Genomic DNA, 18865 nt, shown 5'->3' on the forward strand with positions numbered 1-18865 from the left:
AGCTGAAACAATGCCTAATTGATCTAAAGCTAGAATATAAAGTGCTGAAACAATGCCTAATTGATCTGAAGCTAGAATACAATGTGCTGAAACAATGCCCAATTGATCTGAAGCTAGAATATAAAGTGCTGAAACAATGCCCAATTGATCTGAAGCTAGAATACAATGAGCTGAAACAATGCCTAATTGATCTAAAGCTAGAATATAAAGTGCTGAAACAATGCCTAATTGATCTGAAGCTAGAATACAATGCGCTGAAACAATGCCTAACTGATCTGAAGCTACAATACAATGAGCTGAAACAATGCCTAATTGATCTGAAGCTAGAATATAAAGTGCTGAAACAATGCCTAATTGATCTGAAGCTAGAATACAATGTGCTGAAACAATGCCCAATTGATCTAAAGCTAGAATATAAAGTGCTGAAACAATGCCTAATTGATCTGAAGCTAGAATACAATGCGCTGAAACAATGCCTAATTGATCTGAAGCTAGAATACAATGTGCTGAAACAATGCCCAATTGATCTGAAGCTAGAATACAATGCGCTGAAACAATGCCTAATTGATCTGAAGCTAGAATATAATGTGTAGAAACAATGCCCAATTGATCTGAAGCTAGAATACAATGAGCTGAAACAATGCCTAATTGATCTAAAGCTAGAATATAAAGTGCTGAAACAATGCCTAATTGATCTGAAGCTAGAATACAATGCGCTGAAACAATGCCTAATTGATCTGAAGCTAGAATACAATGCGCTGAAACAATGCCTAATTGATCTGAAGCTAGAATATAATGTGTTGAAACAATGCCCAATTGATCTGAAGCTAGAATACAATGAGCTGAAACAATGCCTAATTGATCTGAAGCTAGAATACAATTTGCTGAAATAATGCCTAATTGATTTGAAGCTGGAATACAATGTGCTGAAACAATGCCTGTAGTCAAGGTAGGCTATAATATGCAGCATCACTTAGACTAGACAAGAATATGCTATGTACACAATTGCTGTCACACTGAAAATCAATTGAGGTTAAATATGCAGCTGCCAAGCTTCCACCCAGTTCCGCTAGAGGAGTCCTCTCACCCTGATCATCAATCTTGGTCTCTTCTAAGGCAAGAGCAAAGGTGGAATAGGTGTGAAACTTCTACTCACAGAGTGAAGCTGGAACCATGCACTTCTTACAGTGCACTTTTTCATACTGATTCAGAAGTAGAGACCAGATTCACCAAAGAATCACCAGGCGTTATTTCATGTTAAGAGGCAGAATATAATTTCCGTTACTGATTTCAAGACATACAAACCAAACACATTTTTTTACCCAAAAGCCATATTTTTTTCAGTACATTCTGTGAATTTGTTTTGAAGAAGGGATAAAACCTGAGGCAAAATTTTTTTTTTATGAATATTTGTTTTGAACTAATTATTTTGTTCATAAGAATGCCAGCCCAACCCTGAATATCACATGTCCAGTTTGTTCCAAGGATTAGCTAATTGGCTCAGGTTTTCATTACAGTTCTGGAATTGCCATATTAACATTTCATTGAATTGCTTCTCCCAGAGTTATTAATGAGTGGGACGGCCATTTAGCTTGGCTGAGAGGACACCGGCCCAATTTCTGGATGAACGACTCCCAGCTTGACAACTGCATTGTATTCAGACAGTTAGCAGAGGCTTATAATTCTACAATTGCTCTAGTTTCTACAAAGAGTTACATGACTGCATTATTCTTGCCAGTGAAACACAAGATTGCCATGCCAGAAGTCACTGTTAACATCAGTTGCAGTTTCAGTAATTCCTTCCTACAAATTCAGATCATTCCTTTTCTATTCTCATCACAGCAGATCAATTCTCTGCTTTTCCAGGGAAGATTTGTTGTAAAAGAACTGCTTTGGTTCAAAAAGTCAAATCAATTACCAGCAAGGCCTAGATTTGTCTATTTCACAACGAGATGTGTGCGATGTTGAGCGAGAAAGGTGATGCCGATGTCATCACTCTTGCTGGTGTTTTGTGTAACAATGATTGATTTTTTTCTCAGCATGGCTGTGGCTTGAACTACTATGCTGTTGGTTCTATATTTGTCTTGCTTAACATGGGGATGGGAAACACAGGAGAGACAGCTGTTTTGTATATTTTGGTATTTTTACATGTTTTTTAAAAGTACAGAATCGTTAGACGCTTGTGTAAAAACAAGACCTAGTTCCAAGACCAGGTATTTTATCATTTGGGCGAAATGTTTGTTTGTATTTGAAAGAATGGATTTAAGGTTTTAAATTAAAGTGTTTAGTAATTAACAAAAACAGAAAATGAAACAAAACTGTATGAATGATGAAAAGGAGGTTTATTATCATGTTTTTTGTGTTAAACACCATACTCCAAGGATATATATATTATATTTTGAGACCTGACCAAACGATCCAGTGATAGGAGATGTTGATCCATGCTATCGGGGTACGAATCAACCAAGTCACCAGATCTGAGCTCCATTGCATAAAGCTATATTAGTGCGAAGGTGGCGGTGATCGGGTAGCCTTGTGGTTAAAGCGTTCGCCCGTCACGCCGAAGACCCGGGTTTCGATTCCCGACATGGGTACAATGTGTGAAGCCCATTTCTGGTGTCCCCCGCCGTGATATTGCTGGAATATTGCTAAAAGCGGCGTAAAACCTTACTCACTCACTCACTAGTGCGAAGGTGATTGTACCTCCTACTTTGTGCAGCAGGGCCTAGACCACCTCGTACAACAGGCATAGGTTGCTGGGGGCCAATTCTAACCTGGAACCCCCTTTGAGGGTAGTTTGGAGAGTTTATACTTGTTTGTGTCTGTTTGGCAGTATCAGCCTGTATTTTGTTCTTCCCAGAAGGAGCCTTAGGTGGATAAACTGATTTGCTTGTTACAAAAAACAACTATTCTCATTGTAGGTGTAATACCACGCACACCTAGTCTTGGAATTGGGTACTTTTTGTAAACTGGCTGCGAAATTGTTTAAAATGATGGAAAAAACCCTAATGACTCTTCAACACTTATAGTGTCTCGTCTTTCACAAGACCAGTATGTTTTGGAATGTGGCTTGCTTAAACAGATACGGGGCATTGTAGATACTGTATTGCAACTCCACTCTGAAAGCAGTTTCCTTGTTTGAGATCAAGTTCAGAGTAGGTTCCCAGCATCTGTTGCTTGTCACAAGAGGGATTGTGAGAATAAGGTGGTTACAAGGTGTGAACTGGCTGATTGAGAGTGATTGTACCCAGATAGTGTGTTATTGTGTCCTGATTGTTTTATTGTGCCCTGAATGTGTTTTGTGCCCAGATTATGTTATTGTGCCCTGATTGTTTTATTGCGCCCTGATTGTGTTTTATTGTGCCCTGAATGTGTTTTATTGTGCCCTGAATGTGTTTTGTGCCCAGATTATGTTATTGTGTGTTATTGTGTCCTGATTGTGTTTTATTGTGCTCTGATTGTTTTATTGTGCCCTGAATGTTTTGAGTCCTGATTGTTTTATTGTGCCCTGAATGTGTCATTGTGTTGTGTGGATCATGCTCATGCAATCAACCACTGTTTTTTCTGGCTCAGATGTGATTATATCAGGTCACTGTGATATAACTGATTTTGACCCAAAACAACTCACTCACTCACTCATCAGAAATACTCCATGTCTGTGTCATATTGAGGTTATCCTGGTGTAGAATAAGTTCCCAGTACTAGTCCTGTTTGGAGTGAGGGACGAGAAGTGCTACAATCAATCAATGAAATCAATCCTTCAATCAATCAATCACTACGTAGACCCAGGTGTGCTGGAGAGATTGTGTTCCATCACAGACTTAACAGTGTTGTGGCCCATGTCATCGGACACCCTTGTATTTCACATCACCTGACCAAAATCGTTTCAAACTGCATCTAGTCCTCAGACAAACAATCACAAATTATGGATGTAAATAATTCATCGTGGAAAAGACAAATCTAGGCCTTGTCTTATGCAACATACCCGTGAAGATTCGGGGTAGAATAGGTCTTCAGCAACCCATGCTTTCTGTAAAAGGCGACTATGCTTGTCGTAAGAGGCGACTAACGGGATCGGGTGGTCAGGCTCACTGACTTGGTTGATGCATGTCATCGTATCCCAATTGCGTGGATCAATGTTCATGATGAAATCACTAAGATTGTCTGGTCCAGACTTGATTATTTACAGCCGCTGTCATATACATGATATAGCTGGAATATTGCTGAGTGTTGCGTTAAACAACAAACAAACAAACTCTTTTCCATCACTGACTCTATTACCAACATGACTTACAATGAAAACTTCCTGTGCCCAGTGCGTTCTGCGTGATCTCACAATCAGCATCAGATATGCAAGATAGTTGCATAGTAACAGACAAGCAGAACATAGAGCTCAACCAATGCTTTCATAGTACTGGAATTTACCTCCTAATTCTGGGTTGGAATAGGTCCCCAGCAACTAATGCTGGGTTAGAATAGGTCCCCAGCAACTAATTCTGGGTTAGAATAGGTCCCCAGCAACCAATTCTGGGTTAGAATAGGTCCCCAGCAACCTATACCGGCTATAGGACCAGGAAGTCAGACTTGGTGAATGGTTGATTGCGTGTCATAATTTTTACCCCAATGGCGTGGATCGATGCTCATGATATCAATCACTTGGTTGTCTGGTCCAGACTTGATTATTTACATGCTTACGTCAAAACACAGAATATTGTTGAGTATGGCTCAAACAAAAATATTCAAGACGCCTTGTAATTTGCTTCAAAGATATGTCATTGGGGTGAACAAGCAGTTGTGTTTCAAGTGCTGATGAACTGCTAAGTGTATTCCTCCATTGCGAAGGTAATTGGGATTTATTGAAACTGAAAGACAGGGCTCTTTCAGAACTGAGTCCACTTACTTCTAGTCTAACTGCATCAGTTCTGTTAATTCACAGTCTGATTACTCGTCAGTAATAGGGAGATCGCCGTAAGGAACACTTCATTCTGGGCGCAAATGTGTAACAGGACTGTTAAATAAATTACTTGATGTCCATTCCACCTGGCTTGACACATTGGCTACTTTAGACTCCTGGCTTGACACATTGGCTAGTTTAGACTCCTGGCTTGACACATTGGCTAGTTTAGATTCCTGGCTTGACACATTGGCTAGTTTAGACTCCTGGCTTGACACATTGGCTAGTTTAGACTCCTGGCTTGACACATTGGCTAGTTTAGACTCCTGGCTTGACACATTGGCTACTTTAGACTCCTGGCTTGACACATTGGCTACTTTAGACTCATGGCTTGACACATTGGCTAGTTTAGACTCATGGCTTGACACATTGGCTAGTTTAGACTCATGGCTTGACACATTGGCTAGTTTAGACTCATGGCTTGACACATTGGCTACTTTAGACTCCTGGCTTGACACATTGGCTACTTTCGACTCTTGGCTTGACACATTGGCTACTTTAGACTCCTGGCTTGACACATTGGCTACTTTAGACTCCTGGCTTGACACATTGGCTACTTTCGACTCCTGGCTTGACACATTGGCTAGTTTAGACTCCTGGCTTGACACATTGGCTAGTTTAGACTCCTGGCTTGACACATTGGCTAGTTTAGACTCCTGGCTTGACACATTGGCTACTTTAGACTCCTGGCTTGACACATTGGCTAGTTTAGACTCTTGGCTTGACACATTAGCTACTTTAGACTCCTGGCTTGACACATTGGCTAGTTTAGACTCCTAGCTTGACACATTGGCTACTTTCGACTCTTGGCTTGACACATTGGCTAGTTTAGACTCCTGGCTTGACACATTGGCTAGTTTAGACTTATGGCTTGACACATTGGCTAGTTTAGACTTATGGCTTGACACATTGGCTAGTTTAGACTCCTGGCTTGACACATTGGCTACTTTAGACTCATGGCTTGACACATTGGCTAGTTTAGACTCTTGGCTTGACACATTGGCTAGTTTAGACTCCTGGCTTGACACATTGGCTAGTTTAGACTCATGGCTTGACACATTGGCTAGTTTAGACTCCTGGCTTGACACATTAGCTAGTTTAGACTCCTGGCTTGACACATTGGCTACTTTCGACTCTTGGCTTGACACATTGGCTACTTTAGGCTCATGGCTTGACACATTAGCTAGTTTAGACTCATGGCTTGACACATTGGCTACTTTAGACTCCTGGCTTGACACATTAGCTACTTTAAACTCCTGGCTTGACACATTGGCTACTTTCGACTCCTGGCTTGACACATTGGCTACTTTAGACTCCTGGCTTGACTGAGGCATTGAAACTGATAACTGTTGCAGTGCTGCAAACATTAACAGCTAACATTAGCCTATTGAATGTTTGAACAATATATGCCCTACATGTACAGGACTTCAACTACAGATAAACGCCTCTTGCATGATTTAACAGCTTTTAATAGGCTATATCTATTGCAAATTATATACTACCTGTTGCTGAAATTTAATAAAATTGTCAGTCTGCCATCCACAGACTTCACAACCTGCAGGTCCTGACTAAACTCTTCAGGCCCTCAGTAAAAAAAGGTGCAGCTTAGTGTGACATAAATTGGCATGTAAATTTACTGCAGGCCATAAGAACCCAAACAAATTTTAAACTATCTGAGATCTATGTGCCACTGGCCTATGGGCAGGCGCTTATCTCGAACAATGTATACTACTCAAAAGAACTTAAGGATCACCCGATTCTTTCATTTTACTGTCGTGGCATGATAGTAACCAGATGATGTTCATAACATCAATCACTGGATTGTCTGGTTCAGATTCGAATATTTACAGGCTGCTATAATACAGCTGGAATATTGCTAAGTGGCTACACAACAAACAAAACAAAAAAAACATTAAATAACATTCACTCGGATTATTCCGTACCGACAGCAATAGTCTATCTTCCCAGCGCCATCTCTGGCTGATGGTGGCAGTATGGATCTGTGCTGGGTAACTGAGACAGTGTAGGTTATAATGGAAAGGGACATTTCTTGACCGACCGCTGTCCGATTGATGTCCAGCTGTCACAACACCGTGTCAACCTCATAAAGTGGAATTGGGAGGGAGTGTTGAGGAAATTATTACACTCTCTGCATTGATTCAGGCGGAATGAACTCCCAAGTAATTGAAAGGAACTTGTAACTAAGACAACGGAGTTGTCAGGCTGTGAGACAGTGACACAGACATGTATTCACTGTGTGGGATGTTATTAGATCATGCTGCATGTATAACCATGCCACATTGGTCCTCAACAAGACACAGACACAAAATGGGGTTCTGGTTCCGAGGTCCAATATTTGTTGGAATTTAGTAATTTGATGGTGTCTGTAGGACGGAATGTTAGGACGATGTGTAGGCGAGACTCAGTAGGATAAATGATTGACCTTTTAGCAGACCAACTGTAGGTTGAAACACTATTGAGATATTGGATATGTTATGCAGGGTTTTACAGCATGAAAAACATTGCATCCTATGTATAAAAATTAAATTGGACGCAACCTCTGGGCACAAAATGTATACATGTATGTTGAGGTGATTGAAACTTCGTAATTTTCCGCAAGATTGATCTAACATTTCTGTTCAGAAACCATACCGTATTCGACGTAAAAAGTGCCCCACTCTAATAAGCGCCCATGGCGATATTTGATGATATATTGGCTAGTGAACAATCCCAATTAGCACCTCTTCCGATTCTTGTATAATACGTGTGTTATATGCATCCTTACTTATCGGAAATTAAATTCTGGAAAAATATATCTGTCGTATATAAACATTTCAGGCTGTCAGCATAAACCACGAAATTTACGAGCTTTCAAATCTGTTGTTTTTCACCAAAATAATATTCTAATGAGAGCCCCTATTTCTAATTTTGAGAGCGCCCTGGGCGTTTATTATGTCGAATACAGTGTCAATATTCGGAAAGTTGAGGTCAGATTTTCTTCACCCAATTACTAAATTTTTATTTGAATTAGGACACCCTACCCTTGATAAGCATAAGACATCACACATACTTTGTATTTTATTTGCTATTGGTCCACTGGTCACCGTGGGACACAATTTTGGTGTCTGATATTACCAAGACATAATGGTACAATAATTGCTCTGAAAGGCAGAGCCAAAGAAATGATCCTTTTGGGTAAATCCTGAGAGAAAAAATCTTTTCCGATTTTTTTCTCATTATGTATACTGAAATACTGAATAGTCTGTAACATATGTTGGTCAAAATGTGGTTGTGAGAAATGCACATCATCTGTAATAGTTTTTCTGCGTATATGATGGTCATTTCAGTCACTGCAGCACATGGCTGACTAAGCCAAGATGAAAGCATCATGTCTTAGAGATACATTTGCGTAAATGAACACACCACCAAAATAAATTACCCCAAATATTTTTGTCTGTATTTAGCATGGTTAATGTTGAGCATATCTCCCTTAAGATTTGCATGGTCAACAGTGTGGCAGTGTTTTGACTGGCAGAAGGAAATATCTTTCCAAGATTCAGTGAATCGATACTGGCTGATTCCTTTGTCCCAAGGCGTTCGCCCTCTCTATGACTTGTGCCATCACCATGTCTCTTCCACTGAGGAGCACAAGGCAGGGGTCCCTGGCTATATTTATCTTACGACCAGATCGGGTTACAGACACCAGGCTATTTATAGCCACATGACCTCATGCCGAGGCCTACAATCTATTTGTGGTGCAAAGTTTGAGGAAGCTTACTTGCAGCTGGGGGGTGGAGAATTGAGGGGGGCTGCGGTGTTTGGGTCATGGTGTGTCCAGGTAGTCGGTCAAGGTCAAGGCTACTACATGAGAGCTGTTTATACATGGTTTAGGTGGGACTGCGTTATAAAGTGGGCTCTCACGAAGTTGTGAATGAAATACCTGGACTGTATTGTCTCAAGAGGAATCTGATGGCACCAGTAGTATTTACTGTTACAACTTCAAGTCCTGGCAAGAAATCCTAGCATAGTCATAGCAATATACTGTTGGTGTTACAACTATTAATGATAGACAAAAGATACTGATCATGTAACGACTGTTAGAGTAAGAATGCTATACTAGTGTTTCACCCAACCATCCAACCCAAGGAAAATGAAATAAGAATGACTAAATAATAAAGCAGTTTGTTAGACTATTTTTTTCTCATAAAATAAATATATTCCACGGTCCAGGTGCGGGACTAGCAGAAAGTTTACTTGAAAGTATATCAGTGTTGTCCTACTTTAATGACTTCTTGTAACGACTTCTTGTCAACTTTACAGTTTAAAAACAATATTTCTTTGCTTTTGGCCTCTAATGAGCTCTCAGGTCTAATGTGGCCAAGATAGTCTATCAAATATGAAATATATTTCAATTAAAAGTCCATGTTTTTGTGTGATATCAGGGATTCATCTAGGCCTGCTCAAAGGCTGATATTCAGCCCCAAGTCTGCAGCAGATGACAGTAAAAGTTCCCAATTTCAATTAAAAAAGTTCCAATTCCTCAGAATTTTCAAAAATTGAAACATTAGAGTAATCCAATTTGGAATGATATCATGATTTTTTTCACAATTTGCATGCCAAACACACTTTGTTTGGAGTCCTAGATAAATCCCGGGGAATGTCTGATCCAGTGCTTGAACCACTGAGGCAAGCATCTTCTTTTGGCCCATACAAGTGTGTATATTCTTTTCTGTAACTTAGACACTGACCAGTCCTTTTTGTCTGTTCCAGATCTGAACACCAACAAGACGTTGATCGAGCACTATGACATCACCAAGTCCAGCTTCACCATCCGACACACAGAGGACTTCAATGGTGAGACTAGTCAGGAGGTAGTGGTCTTGTTTCAGCCCTGGGATTAGAGTACCTTGAATGTTGTAACAGTTTGATGCTCTCCCCTGTAATAATTGGATCATGGCGGCAATCATGTCACTGTGGGCTGTAATAATCTGACTTTCACCTTTAACAATTTGTGACTCTAGGCTGCAATAATTTGACTCTGGACTGTAATAAAATGACTCTAACCTTTAGCAATTTGGCTCTAGGTTGTAATAATTTGACTCTTGGCTGTAATAATTTGACTTTTGGCTGTAATAATTTGACTCTTGGCTGTAATAATTTGACTCTAGGCTGTAATAAAATGACTCTAATCTTTAGCAATTTGACTCTAGGCTGCAATAATTTGACTTTAGGCTGTAATAAAATGACTAATCTTTAGCAATTTGACTCTAGGTTGTAATAATTTGACTCTTGGCTGTAATAATTTGACTTTTGGCTGTAATAATTTGACTGTAGGATGTAATAATTTGACTTGAGGCTGTAATAAAATGACTCTAATCTTTAGCAATTTGACTCTAGGTTGTGATAATTTGACTGTCATCTTTTAGCAATTTGAGTCTTGGCTCTAATAATTTGACTCTCATCCTCAACAATTTCACTCTAGGCTGTAATATTTTGACTCTAGTTTGTAATAATTTGACTCTTAATTTGTAATAATTTGTAATAATTTGTAATAATTTGACTCATTATATTTGAGTTTGTTATAAGTGTGTTCCTTATGAACATAGTTTACTGAATATCATAATTTTGTAAATTTTTGCTCTCTAGTTTTCAAACTATATTTTTGAGAGGTAGAATTTATGCTAGATCTAATCGTTTACAACATTCACTTAGGAGTGACCCTATTGAAAATTGTTTGTGCAGAAAACTTTAAGGACCAACAGACCACCTCAAAATCTAACACTGTCACAACAAAAAGCTCAATACTTGTGTCTAGTTCTAGAACAAGTTTTCTCTGTGTTTGGATGTTAGACCACATTGGATGTGCATATACTGTGAAAAAAGCCACACCTGACTATTTAATAAAAAATATCCTATGCAGTTATGATGTAAAGATTAACACCTGTTAGGAAATATGATAGTTGTGATATTTTCCTTTTGTCCAAGCGCACAATAGACACAACTTTTCCTCGCATGTAGACAATACATTTGTATTTAGATAATGCCACAGTGATCATTCACATCCTGATATTTTTCCTCCAGTAGCCTGTGTTGGTCGTAGAGGCAACTAAATGTCCCAGATCAGGTGGTCAGATTCAATGACATTTCTCATATCAATCACTGTCGTTTTTTGTTTTTATTTCCTAGCTGCCATGTGATAAGGTTGGAACATAATGGCGGGGACCCCTGAAATGAACTTTACACATTGTACACATATGAGATTGTCACCGAACGAGCGAACACTTTAACCATTAGGCCACCTGGAGGCACGGGTGGCCCAGTGGTGCAGAGTTGCGTCCCTTGGGCATGCCAGAAAACCTATGATTGTGGGATCCAGTCCTGGTTCGCCCCGATTATGTTTCTAGGTTTGTCAGCACCATACTTGGTTTGTTGGTTTCACCGAATTGGTAAACGTATGAGACCTGCATCACTTCGGGCTTTCCTCCCACATTAAGCTGACATGTCGTAATATAACTGAAATACTGTTAACAGCGGCGTTAAACCCAACTCACTCACTCATTAGGCTACCCCACTGACTACTTTCTGTCATCTTCCTGAGGCAAGGGAATTAACTGACTATAAAAGTCCAGTTTCCACTAGGCTGGAATTTCTAGGCTTGATTGTAGCGTCACCAGTGGCTATTACAAGTTATGTCCCTTCTATTTTCCTCCCATTGACCAATCAGATTCCATGTCTCATATCCCTTGCATTTGCTTCAAACAAAATGGCGGCATTGGTGTGCCTTCCTGACCCAGGCACAGTTATTACCAGGCTACCTTGATATTTCCTATTCTCTCTATTAACCATCCAGCTTCTATTAATGCCCCCAGACCCTCTTCTAGACAAATCTGCAAGCCATTTTTTTAGGCGCTCCTGTGCAAACCCTGAAAGTTTACATGAGAGTCCATAGTTGCCTTAACATTTGAGCTAAGTTTACATTCTCCCACCCAATCTCTGAAGTCAAATTGAAATCTGTGTTTATGGTTTGTATTATAGTCAATATTGAGCACACCTCACCTCATTCACCTGACTGAAAGTCAAATGAGCTTATGAGTACTGCTGTGTATGTCTTGTTAATTTGTGGGGCTAAGCACATGCGATTTGTTTTTTTGGCAATATATTAAATTTTGATCTTTATTTGACCTTTGCAAAACGACCATTCTGTATGCTGAAGCTCTTAGTCATTTTGGTTCAAAATATAATGAAATTTGCAATTTAGTACCGTATTTGACGTAATAAGCGCCCAGGGCGCTCTCGAAATTAGAAATAGGGGGCTCTTATTAAAATATTATTGATATATATGACAGATATATTTTTTCTAGAATTTAATTGCCCACAATTAAGGGTGCATATAACACACGAGTGCGTATTATATAGGAATGAATAAGTCTTGTGTACATTGATCAATGGGAAGGAGTGCTAATTGGGTTTGTTCACAAGCTAATATATTAGCAAAGAGCGCATTGGCGCTTATTAGAGCGGGGCGCTTATTATGTCGATTATGGTTAGTGTTCCATTTCTGGCCATTTTTTTTTATTTTGGTCTGAGTTTATCTTTGTATTTTGATCATGCCCCTAAATTCTCTTAAAATGCACTTCTTTTCACCATAATCATCTATTCATCGACCCCTTGACCAACGAAGCTGAAAATTTATGTTTGTTTCCACCAATGATGACACCTGAATTTATTCCAGAGGTTCGAATCCGATTTTCAATAATAATGGGAAATAATCTACGACCCTTACTCTGCCATTATTGTTCCAGCTGTAATTAAATTTGGTACATGTGTAGTTAGTAGTAGGGCTGAACATATTTTGTTCCGTTTTTGTGGTATTTTAGATTTTGTCCTTAATTTAACACCTGCACTGATTGGCTACAGAACCTACAACCAGCCACCCTAAAAATATCACCCAGAAGGCGACAACACTGGTTTCAATCACTTATATCATGCATCTTCATGTGTATCCGTTGTTTCAGATATCCGAACATACTTCATCCTGGGGCCAAAGAAGAAGGAAGGGACAAGCCCCGAGGCGGAAACTGCTCAGACGTCCAACAGCACCGTCATTCCGATAGAAGATGGCAGCACCCAGGAGGCAGAAAAGGTGGGAGATTGTGACGAAGACACTGACAAGGACATGGGGCTGTACAGTTGTAGAAGTATTAGATATTGAAGGGAGTCCGGGGGTAATTAGCACTGATTGGCAATGTCATTAAAATCAGATCTTAGTTGCCGCTACCGCTAAACAAAGATCTGAGGACATCCCATTACGGGTCACGTCAGACCGACCTTGCGCGAACTTTGACCAACCAATGGAATGATCAATCAGAAGGCAGCTTTCTCGTGCTTTACGGCACTAATTTCAAATTGGCGACTACGCTTCAAAACATACTTTGACAAATTCTCGATTACAAATTTGAAACCTGAACAAAAGAACATTCTGGAATGGCTAATAGATGGTCTAGATTGTATGGATACAGTCGTTAAACCCGTAACTATCTTTCAGAGTTAAAGTTTTCGAGGCTGCATGATCATAAATCACATTCCGACTTTCACTTTCATAATCTGGTAAGGGATGCTCTGATTGGTCGGATGAAAGGTCGTTCTGATGTGATCCGTAATGGGATATCTATGTCCTCAGATCTTTGTTTAGCGGTAGCGAGAACTGAGGTCTGATTTTAATGAGATTGCACTGATAGGTGAAAGAGTGGACATAGCAAAGGGCAAATTGAAGCCAAAACCATAACATCATGTGGGAAGCCACCAAAGTCTTGTCTACCAACAACAACAACTGGCGACAAAGAAAACTACGAGAAGCCATTGACATCAGGAGACACCAGTCAGCCATGAACTGTGACCAGGGAACCTACCTGCCAAGTGCTTGGGACTTATTGCTTTGATCTTTGTCGGTGCTAATTTCCTAGCTGGCTTCAATTTTCCCTTTGTCCATTCTTTCACCTATCACTGCTAATTACCCCCGGCCTCCCATTTGCCCAGTGTCCATTACCTATTACTTATCTATGATAACTTAAGTACTGGCTTCCATACTATCAGTGCTAATTACTGTAAAGTGTTGGCTTCCATGGTCTATTGCTAATCACCTATCGGCGCCAATCATCTGTTGTTGTCCTTACATGTGCATATATATGCTCTCTGCCTCATTGCATTCATTCACCTTTTGAAGGAGGAAGCATATTCTCCCAAACGTTGTGTTCCTCATGTAGCAGGGCGTGGAGTCATCCCACAGATGACATCCTTACCTTGTCAGCTTGCTGACGGGGTTAACCTCTTTGGTCACGTGGACAAGGCGTCCGACCTCGGATCAGAAAGTCCGTGGTTCAAATCCCATCACGGGACTCGGAAATTTTATGGCCGCTACACTCATAATAAAGAAGTGGACATCCATATATTCTCTTCCTTATGTGCATCACTTCTTAATGCCTTTCAAAGACCTGAAAAAATATTGGTTACCCAATAACAAAAGTAATAACCCAATTAAAATAGAAACCTTCGAGTAAAAACTCAATAGCTCTAAAGGTTATCTGGAGCTCTGTTCTGATGCTTACACCAGCAATGAATGCTCCTGTTCCGCTAGATGACTTCAGTTTATGTCTCCTTGTTTACCAGGCCAAGCCAGCAGCCGACCCAGCCTCAGGGGGAGACAACTCTGTTACAGCCACATCCAACCACCCAGACAGGGAGGTACGTTTAAGAAATAAACGATGAGTGGGAGCGTTTCATTGTACGATAAACAACGACTATTAGTCATTTATTTCTTATATGAGATATCAACATTATGTACAGCCTCTTTAAGGATGTTAGTAAAAAGTACATGCTTTAAAAATATTTACCCATATTTAAATAATGATGACTCCCAGAATAGAATGTGATGTCGGACAAGTCCATTTATGCACAGGGGGGTATTTCCTGTATATTCTCACAATTCTCACATTGATAACCTATACCTTTTCTCCCAATACCGATTGTCATATCTCTAATGCTTTGGGTGTGATCATTTGACCATCGTGTTTATCTGCGTTGCCTAGCTACATCTTTAGGGGGACTCACGAGACACTCCCCTCTCAAAAATAACTTCGTCCATTATTAGACGTCATGAATAACTGGAATACTGTTAAAGCAGCGTTAAACCAAACTCACTCACTCACTTGCTAATGTTCTTGCTCTTCCTTCCAGGCACCAGAAATTAACGGAGTGACGCCAGCCGCCTTGCTCGGCCGCAGACACAGTAGCGGCTTCTTTGCCAGCACAACCTCGGTGGACCGTATTCCTGAAGAAGGTTTGTGGCCGTCACTGATCAGGGGCTGTTTCCATTGGTCGATACAGTTTGCGTTGCACTAGAATAACTCAGAATGATGTTGAAGAACTTATTCAATCCAAAGTGGTTTATTATTGAATGCAGGGTGGTAACAATGTTAGAGCGGTAATGAAGAATATTGGAAACATACTGATAGTTTTGCAATGCTGGTTTACTGGAAGATCAGAAACATATTGAGATGCATTGAGAAGGGTCTTCTCATAAAGGAAAAGACAGTTTGGGGTAGACTAACAATTTAAGGTCATTCATTGAATAATAATCTACATACATGTACCACCTTAGAAATAAGCAGAGTGAGATCACCTGAACTGAAGGTTGATTAAAGATTTCCATCATAAGTCATACATTAATCATTTCCATCATAAGTCATACATTAATCAAACTCTTCTGAATCGATTATGAAAAGCAAAACTTTGCATGGAAGATCTCGAGAAGGGAATTTCTCAAAGCTGACAGCAGATACTTTGTGAAATCAAATATGGCCACAATGGCAGCCATGCAAATAAGTTAAAAGATGTCCCTTCAAATATCATTTATGTGGATGTTGTTTCATTAATTTGTTTATTATCGTGTGGGTTGATTTAAATTCCCTTTCTCTCCTTAATCAATTTCAGGAACAATCAAATTCAGGAACTGTATGGTTCCTGTAAAGTATTAATGCTAAATTTCAACATGTCCGTCACAGCGGCCATATTGAAAACTATTACCATTATTCATCCTTTTATGGGTTATCAGAATACAAGAAGCCAAATCGTGTTATAGGCCTGAACACATGACCATTTCAGCCTAATTATATATTTGACTTTCAAAACTGGGCTGTGATATAGTTTTAGTCCACTAGTCCTTTTAATGATAATATATAGCAAAACTCTTAAAAGGGCAAATTTCAATTATCCTTATGATAGCTTAACTATTGGGCAATTTGGCAAGGACTATGGGACTAGTGCCTATTTCTAACGCTGTAAGCATGTATTGTTTTATTCCGTTCAATATATATGTATATATGCCTATATGTATATATGTATATATGTAACTTATGCATGTTTCTATCAAAATGTGTTTTAATAACTCTTGATATATTTGCATGATATTTGTTCACTGTTATATATATGGGGAGAGACATGATCCTTCTGTATGTAGCCATTAATCATGACAAGAATTAAGGCAATCTTTGTCAGTGCAGGTTTGTACACAATATTCCACTATCACCCATAAATACATATGGTAGCTGCTCGGTGTTGCCTGTCTATTGTCAGTAAGCTAATGAAATTGAGGCCATTTATAACCCAGGTCCAGTGTTCCCGTTTACCGGTAATTACCAGTCTTTTACCGTTAAAATTAGGCCTGGACAGGTAGTTCATGTGACTACCAGTCCCTATGGACCTGCAAATAACGTACCTTATAATTATTAAATCAGCGATATTCATATAAGTTTATTTTTCGAACGAAAGGGTTTCCTCTTGTCTATTTATAGTGCAAGGAAATAACATTTTGCTTTGCTTTGAGGTTAATTATTTACTTGTAGTGACTTACTAATACGAAATATTCAAAAACAAAAGAGAAAATTGTGACTGAACGTGTAGATCTAACTAAGTTACTTCAGAGATGACGTCATTGCATTGAACATGATGTTGAAAGAATTATAACCAGGTAATTTTTCATTCATTTATTTATTTATTGAAAGTTGGGACTGACAAAAATTAGGTGGGACTGGTAATTTTTGGAGTTTCAAATGCCAGCGGGACACTGAGGTCCGTGCATAAACGTTGTGTGAACCCTACCATTGCTGCCATTAAGTAATGTGTACAGCAGACAGGAGCAAGGCTATGGGACATGTTGCACACATTGATGAGCAAGAGACAGCAGCGTTTAGTTTAGGCAGTACTGAATGGTCATTGGTCTGAACACCTACAGGCGTCCCTCCTGCAGGAACCAGGTCCCCGTTACACAAAGCGATCTTAGTGCTACGACTGTCGTAAGTCCTTGTCAAGGTATGGGAGTTACGATCATCTTAGTGTAAGATTGCTCTGTGAACTACCGTGGACATGGTGTCTGTATGTCTTCACGGGTGATTGAGGAACATAGTGTATGGAAGCCAATATTGACGATGTCCGGGGGTAGGGAAGCCTTTACTTCCAGGGTAGAGCCTGTGATTATCCTGAAACTCTTGGTTGCAAACTCACATCACAAACTCAATCTCATTAAAATCAGATCTTAGTTCTCGCTATTGCTAAACAAGATCTGAGGACATCCAATTAAGGGTCACGTCAGAACGACCTTTCATCCAACCAATCAGAGCGTCGCTTACCAGGTCATGAAAGTGACTGTCGGATGTGTTTTCTAATCATGCAGCCACGAAATATTTAACACGGGGTATTCCGAACGACAGTTACGGGTTTTATGATTATATCCATACAATCTAGGCCATCTATAAGCCATTCCAGAATGTTCTTCTTCAGTTTTAATTTTCTTAATCGAGAATACGTCAAAATATGTTTCGAAGCATAGTCGCCAGTTTGAAACTAGTGTCGTAAAGCTCGAGATAGCTGCCTTCCGATTGGCTGATGTCGATTTCTTGTCAGTCATTTCATTGGTCGGTAAAAATTCGTGAAAGGTGACCCGTAATGGGATGTCCTCAGATCTTTGTTTAGCGGTAGCAAAAACTAAGATCTGATTTTAATGAGATTGATCACAAACTCTCAATGATTATCCGTAAATGATGCACTTTGTACTGAGAAATTTGGTCTTCAGAACTCGTCAATGTCTTGTAAAATACATGGTTTAATGTTTTGACTCTGTAAAATGTTATTCATATCTTAAGACCAGCTAATTGTGCATATAAATTACCAGTTCTTATTTCAATGTTACCTTTTGTAAATTTTAAAACACCACTATCTTTTCTCAACTCCAGACCAAGATTAATGAATATTTTCACCTGCATTTTTTCCGGAGCAAAACACCACCCTTTACATCTTCATGAGACAGGGTTGTTATAACCCTCATTTAAACAAGTTCTTTGCTTCTCACATCTGTTTCTAGTTTTCGTTCTTGTGTTGGTATCTAACCATAACATTTATCTGTTTTATAACTCTATGTATGTATGATTGTTTTTTATTTTCATTTGCTTTGGTTTTTATTTCTATACAGGTAAATCGTTTAACCAAACCAGTCTCTCTCGCCTGTTTTGCTGTGTAGACTCGCGTTCATCAACATCTGATCATGTGACTAAACCCTGCCGACCTTCCACATCCCATCTAAACAATAACGTTACCTGTGCTTCTAAATCATCTCCTCAGACCTCAGATGGCAAACCAGGCAATCTCGGAACAGTCAAAGGTTGCCATTTTAACAGGCTACATGCACGCATACTAACTAAATAGTTTACCCTCTATTCTTGTTGTAGCGCCCTCTGGATATGCATGTCTACTAGTTGCCTCCCTTTGTTCAGGCACATCCAAGCTCCTTCCCAGCGCGTGACACCTTTGTTACACTCTCGGTAACATCGCTGCCACCAGTGTGGGCGCGGCCATTACAAG

The 18865-nt window shown here is 39.6% G+C and overlaps 1 protein-coding gene across 4 annotated transcripts in view; it reads left to right on the forward strand.

Moving 5' to 3' along the window:
* LOC124139610 (adenylate cyclase type 9-like) overlaps positions 1-18865 on the forward strand; it is a 70733-nt gene that overhangs the window by 43128 nt on the left and 8740 nt on the right. For 2 of the 4 annotated variants that reach the window (XM_046506810.2, XM_046506811.2), the window contains exons 2-6: positions 9725-9808; positions 12970-13097; positions 14621-14695; positions 15188-15290; positions 18477-18665. In XM_046506810.2, the coding sequence (XP_046362766.1) occupies positions 9725-9808; positions 12970-13097; positions 14621-14695; positions 15188-15290; positions 18477-18665 (579 nt within the window). The remainder of the gene's footprint in view (positions 1-9724; positions 9809-12969; positions 13098-14620; positions 14696-15187; positions 15291-18476; positions 18666-18865) is intronic. The other 2 variants (XM_046506812.2, XM_046506813.2) reach the window with 1 other exon arrangement.

This window comes from Haliotis rufescens, unplaced genomic scaffold (assembly GCF_023055435.1).
Source record: "Haliotis rufescens isolate VD_foot unplaced genomic scaffold, xgHalRufe1.0.p SCAF_7, whole genome shotgun sequence".
In the NCBI taxonomy this organism is placed as follows: Eukaryota; Metazoa; Mollusca; class Gastropoda; order Lepetellida; family Haliotidae; genus Haliotis; species Haliotis rufescens.